This window comes from Biomphalaria glabrata, chromosome 7 (genome assembly GCF_947242115.1).
Source record: "Biomphalaria glabrata chromosome 7, xgBioGlab47.1, whole genome shotgun sequence".
Lineage (NCBI taxonomy): Eukaryota > Metazoa > Mollusca > Gastropoda > Planorbidae > Biomphalaria > Biomphalaria glabrata.
The window spans coordinates 48,290,848-48,297,197 of NC_074717.1; the positions used below are offsets into that span (position 1 = coordinate 48,290,848).

Sequence of the window (6,350 nt, forward strand, 5' to 3'; positions counted from 1 at the left end):
CATAGATTTTATTTATCTGGCTTGGTTATTACTGTTGCAAGCCTATTCCATAAACTGACTCAAAGCATTGAATATAAAATTTTAATGATAAAGTTTACTAATTATTACACATTTAAGCATTCTTTTTTTAAAATATCTCTAATATAAAAAGTTAAACTCACTAAAACAACTTAAATCTCCTCACTAAGTCATTGCAATGTGCTAAATTAGCCTTTCTGATTTCATGATTATCCATGTAAGCTGTCCATTTCACACACTAGAAAATGCATTTTGTAATATATTTAGTTACTTAACTTTATTTTTTATATTAATGCAATAGACATTCTTCTATTTTATAGGTATGATATTCTGAAATAAATTTCTGTATCTCCACCTTCAATTTTACTAGTGGAGTTTTTGATAGCTGCCAGAGTGGATCTAGGTGGATGTGATGCCTTTAAAGCTCAAGGCATTATTTATATATACTTCAAAGTGGCATGTATCAACTTAAGGAATGATTTTGGTAAGTAAACAAAGACCCCACTCGCTACTAATGCGTCCAAATGCCCCCACTCGCTACTAATGCGCCCACCACAGCACACACACAGCATGACTTGTGTAGCTCTTGTTTTCCTGTGTAATGCATGGTGTTATTTTGAGCTGGCTAGGTTTTTTAAAAAGTAGAAATATAGATTGTTTTGTTAAAAAAGCTGATAATTTTATGTCTTTCGCTTCAGTTTCTATGGGCCGTCAAAGTTTGGTGATTTTTTTTTATTTTCCTTAGCTGTGCAGGTCATTTTCTCAATGACCTTTCAATTTTTAGACCCATTATTGCAAATAATACACTAAATACAGCTAATAATGAAGTTGAAATTGATAAAGACATTGATCATGAAATTTAGCTCTAAATTTAGACTTAGATCTAGTTCGATTCTGAGAGAGAGAGAGAGAGTGAAGTAAACATTAGATCTAGTCTAGATCTAGTGTCAATGAATCTTCAACTTCTTTGACTTATATTTTGACCATTTTTTTTTACCACATGAAAACGTTTGATGAAATAGATCTAGTTGGGGGTGTACACAGCAATGGTTTGGACAATGATTAGATTAATTTTACTTCGTCATGCTAGAAGTAATGAAATTTGAGACACATGCAGAACCACATCAGCATGATGCCATGTTCAGGCAACTAAGGGCCTCATGCGCACCCAGTGTAAGTCAGTAAATACTCGAGACATATACAGATTTTATATGTATATATAAGCATAATGTTTATTGTATAGGCCTACTAAATTCCTACTTATAAACATTACTGGTCTTTGAGTAAATGTTAGAGGGTACCAGTAATAACAGATCTGATTGAGGTGTGGAGGTCCACCTGTCTTCAAAAAATCAGGCACTCGAACAAGTTGTTGTCTTTACCTGTTGTTTTTATTGTTTTAATCTTGTAAAACCTAGTTATACCAAGTTATACATCATTTTAAAGGCCATCCGGGTTCCAAAGGACTGTCAATGCCGGGGGTGAAAGTGGGGATAAGCACCCACTTTCCAAGAAATGCTCCCATGGCTTGCGTCTCTAAATGCCTCTGACAGTCAAATCCAGCTCCTGGCCTTCACGTGTGATTTTCTAAAAAATCCGGCGGAACCTGTTCTTACAAACTGACAGGAGAAGGGATGAAAGGCGGAACACTGGCGCCTCAAAACCAGTTTAGCTTCGTGTTGATGGGGCACGTCAGCCTAAATAACGCAACCCATCTAGGAGAAGGAAAACTCTGACTCCAAACCTCCACTCTGTGGCGATACTCCCCCGTGTGGGTATCGGGGCTTGGAAATGACCAAGAGAAATAAATAACCCCACTGCCTTTCCACTTGCATTTCACTAAGTGAATAATAGTGGACCTTCCCCCCCTCTAGGTGCTTTTTGACAGAGGTCTGGATTGCACTACACCAGACGGAGGTCCTTGTCTCACTACATTCTAATACTAGACATAAACCCAACATGAAGTGGTTTTTTTCTAAATCTGGTGAATGTGATATCGTGAAGGGGCCTGGATCCAGGATGTGACGATTCCACAGAGCATACCCAGGGCACAGTCCACTTTAAGCTTTCTACTCAGAAAAGTTCAATTTGGAGAGCTCTATGGATGGCGTAGAATGGACCATTGGCCAACCCCACCTTGTCCCATGGATATTCCAGTTACAGTCTTCAGACCTAGATGTTTCCTTTTGTGTCAGTATTGGAGAAAATTGCCAAGACCGAAAACTCCCTTAAAATGCGGGGACTATATATTTATATATTGTAAAAAAGCCTGAGGAAACACCCAGCCTACACTAAATGCCAAGGAATTTAACGAAAAATCCATACGAGCTGAAAGAGCTCACAGCTCAGCAGCAATAAAGCTGGCTAGAAGAAGAAGAAGAAAGGCCATCCATTTCTCTCTTTTTTAGAAGTATTTTTTTTTTTATTAATAGATGTTGTTTAATGTTTTTTTTAAATATATTTTTTAAAGTCAATCTATTTCTGTTTTGGGGTTATCACCCTTTGCTTAGTATTTTGAGAGATACTGTTTAGGTATGGGCTTAGTAGCTATTGAGTTAATATAAATGGCTTATTATGAAATATTTGTCCTCATATTCTGACCCTTTTGCATCATGGAGATGTCAAAAAGCAAAGTTCCTCAGTCAGTATAGTCAAAAACTAGTCATTATTTGTGCTTTAGGAGATAGACTGGTCTAATTTTACATTTTCTCATCTGGCTAACCCTGTTTGCATGCTCAATTTGTCATACCCCAAAAGTCAAATTATGAATAGTTTGTCCAACTCTTTGGTTTTATTCTAGTATTGTATACTTAGCCATATTTTAACCCTTTCAGCACTCATTCTCAAGATTCTGAATTCTTAGATCATCCATATCATTCAGTCTTAATCTTTTGCAATAACAGTGCACTAACATGTGTGTATTTCTTAAGAATCTGATATTACCCCTCCAAAATCTTTGTATAAACTGATATAGAAGAAAAAAGAACTATTAAATAAATTTACTAATTAAAATTATACTGGGAACACAGTGGCTTAGTAAGAAAGTGCTAGTCTTCCAAACTAGAGTCTGGCATGTGCCATATTTTTAGTATCTAATATTTTACCAAGAATAATTTATAATTTACTCTATAGCTAGAACCAAGATCACTCAACAAGGTTCAGTGCAAATTTCAGCTGGATGGCACACTTTGTCTTTGTTAGTTCAGGTCAGTAAATGACTGTCGTTTGTCAGTCTCTAAATGTTTTATGTAAGTCACTAAATGTTTTAGGTCAGGCAGTTCATTTTAGTCTTAATTATTTTTTCTCCTATTTGATTTTTACTATAGTTATAGACACATAATAGGTTAAAAAGGGGAAATAATCTCAGCTCGTGCCATTAGCTATTTTCTCTAACATCTAACTTAACGCTATGGCATTTAGTGCCTTATTCAATTTAAAAGAAAGAAAGAAAAACTGTAACATACCACAATTAGACCGTTATATATTGGTCTACAATGTCTTTTAGTGATTTTTTTTTCACAAAAAGAGTTCTTTTTGAAAAGGGGAATTTTGAGAGCAAAGGTTAAAGAAAGGAGAAATTTTGGAGAGTCATTACTCATCATTGAGTATAAAAGCAAAAAATCATCATACAAAAATAAATTTAGTCTTAACTCTACATTCTAATTACTTAACAGCTGTGTGTTATCGTTGAAATTCTGTCACATCTCAGAAATACCTACTATAAGCATCAGAAATCACATCCGATTGTTCAGGCATTTACTTACCTGGGATGATTTATTGCCAGCAACCTAAATTTAGACCTTGAGGTGACAAAAAGAATTGGAAAAAGTCTCTAATTGTATTTGGGTAAAATAAACAACTGACCACACCAACCAAAATGCTAGTGTACAAAGCCTGCATAGCCACTCTTCTATATATTAATGAGAGCTGGCCAACATACATTCATAAAGAGCATAGAAAAACAGTTTTTTTATTGTTTCATAAAGTTTGTTATTAAATAGAGCTAGAACAAAGATTCGATGAACATAACTTGCATTGACATACTAAAAAAAATATGTAAACTTATCATTTTAAAATCAAATTATTTTCTTTTTAGAAGAAATCTTTAAATGATCAAATCTGTGATATGTAATTGAAATGTACCTATTGTAACAAATCTCACTATTCAGGTTCTTTGCAACTGCACTTGACAACTCAGGTCTCCAAAAACTTAAATGTCCAACAAATCACAACACAGCTAATACTGTACAATCGGCAACACATAACACTGACTGTAAAATGTTCTGTCATGGACATCTGAACTGCTGTATCAAATCTGTACTGTTGTAGCAAGACCTCTGCTGGCTTCGCTGTACTTTGTTGAGCTCTGTCGTAATGTACTGAATGGTAGATCGAGAATTTGTGACTGAGTCAACTCTGGTACCTTTGTTCTTCATATAGGGTCTCTAATGGCATTCTAGAACCGGATTCCGTTAATCACATGACTCTTGAGTGAGTCACATCTCTTGTGACTGGCCTGAGTTCGATTCAGAACACTGATCCTGCCCAAACCGCAATGTTTGACACTCTTCTCAGGTGACCGTCACAACTCATCCTGGTTGACCGCTCGTCTAGCGCTGGCCTGGGGCATTTTGCATCGGCTGAAAACACACACACCACTACCCCCATCTTTGTCACCACCAGGATTATAACTCTATTTTAAAAAAAAAATTTTTTTCAGGGTTCAAGTGCACTTGGAGCTCTGGATGGAGTTATATTATTCAATGCAACTATTCCCACCTCTCCAGTATCTGGCTTAGCAGCTATTGGCACAGACAGCTATGGCTTGGCTAATTTTCATAATCTTGTATTAGATTCAGTGACAAGTGGCTTGAAGATTATGCAATGCTTGTAAAATAGTAACATAATTAGTATAGCTTAATTTATTTCTATCAAAGTCTCACTTTTAAATCTTTGTACAGTCACTGCCAAGCTCTACAATTTTTTTATGGAAATTGATTAGGTTTTATAAAATTCTAAATATTGACTGGTTAAAATTTTGAATACTTTTTTACAGCCCAACACAATTAAATAGCAATTGAGATCTCACCTACATCTTAACACCTAACTTAACTTAGGCCTGTAAGAATTAAAGCTAACATGAATGAATATCTGGGAGAGAAGTAATGTGACACATGAAAATTGTATGTTGATTTTCTTATGATGGTTTTGTCAATACTTTAAAAATATTTAACAATTTATTCTTATGAAATCTAATACAACTAGGTTTGGCTGTAGTTAGTTTTGTTAAAAGGTATTAAGAACATTCCATTCTGTATATATTAAACGTTTTTCTAATGTAATTGCATTCAGTGATTATCAATATTTAAACATATATACTAGTGTTTTGTAATCAGTGATTTTCATTTTCTGGTATCAGTTTGTTCCCATTTAGATTGCAATCTTTCCAAATGTGAAAACAAGGTGTCTGCATAATCTTTGAGGCCATTTTTAAAATCACTTAAATTTATTTATTTGTTTCTATTTAATAATTTGATTGCCGGGGAACAAAAGATTATTTGTGTTGTTTGTCTTTACTATTGGTGTCTTGTATCTCTTTTGTGATGGTAAAGTCACAAAATGTAGGAAACATCACTGTGTTTGGTCCAGTGTTCCTATATGCAAGTCTATTGTATTTTCTATATTATTTTACAATTGTAAAAAAAATTAATAAAATTGTTGCACTGTTGATGTTTTCAAATTAACATTTTTATTTATTTATGCTTACATATCTGTTGTGTTTTAGTTAGTTCATAAATATAGATTCTTAAATTAAATTGTTTCTTTCCGCACTTATAAACTATGATCATCTGTAAGCCTATTTTTACTTTTTTTTAACTTTAATGTTCTACTTGGATATGTCACAGAAATCATTACATTTCTTTTTCTTGAAACCACTCTATGGAAGCATCTATTTTAATCATATTAACTTTGATCATAAACATTGGATAGCTGCCTGGTTGTAACGTAGCAGTATGCACGCTGGACTGTTGATCAGAGTTCTCAATGGTCCAGAGTTCATACTCTGCCCAATGACATCCAGGTCATCTTGCAGGAGGTTTGTACTTGGAATTTAGTTATCCTCAACTCTGCAGGTACAGCCAAAACATGTAAAGCAAACATTTCTTTTGTCTGGCGCACAACTAGCACAAACTTGGATGTATGACGAATACCAGAACAGTTTACTCTAAAGAAAAGTGTAAATATTTGAAATCCATAAATCTATATATGAAAGTCAAAACATGGACTCAGTCTTCTGTGATTCTCCTATTTAAAGATAATTAAAAATTTTA

General features: G+C 34.3%; 1 protein-coding gene across 1 annotated transcript; it reads left to right on the forward strand.

Annotated features, from left to right (window-relative positions):
• Positions 1–357: 357 nt before the first annotated feature.
• LOC129927165 (galactocerebrosidase-like) lies at positions 358–5,746 on the forward strand (the record flags this gene model as incomplete). The annotated part of the gene is made up of 3 exons (XM_056034409.1): positions 358–502; positions 3,151–3,224; positions 4,739–5,746. Coding segments are annotated over 3 exons (393 nt in total), but the record flags the coding sequence as incomplete, so codon positions are not given.
• Between the last annotated feature and the right edge of the window lie 604 nt (positions 5,747–6,350).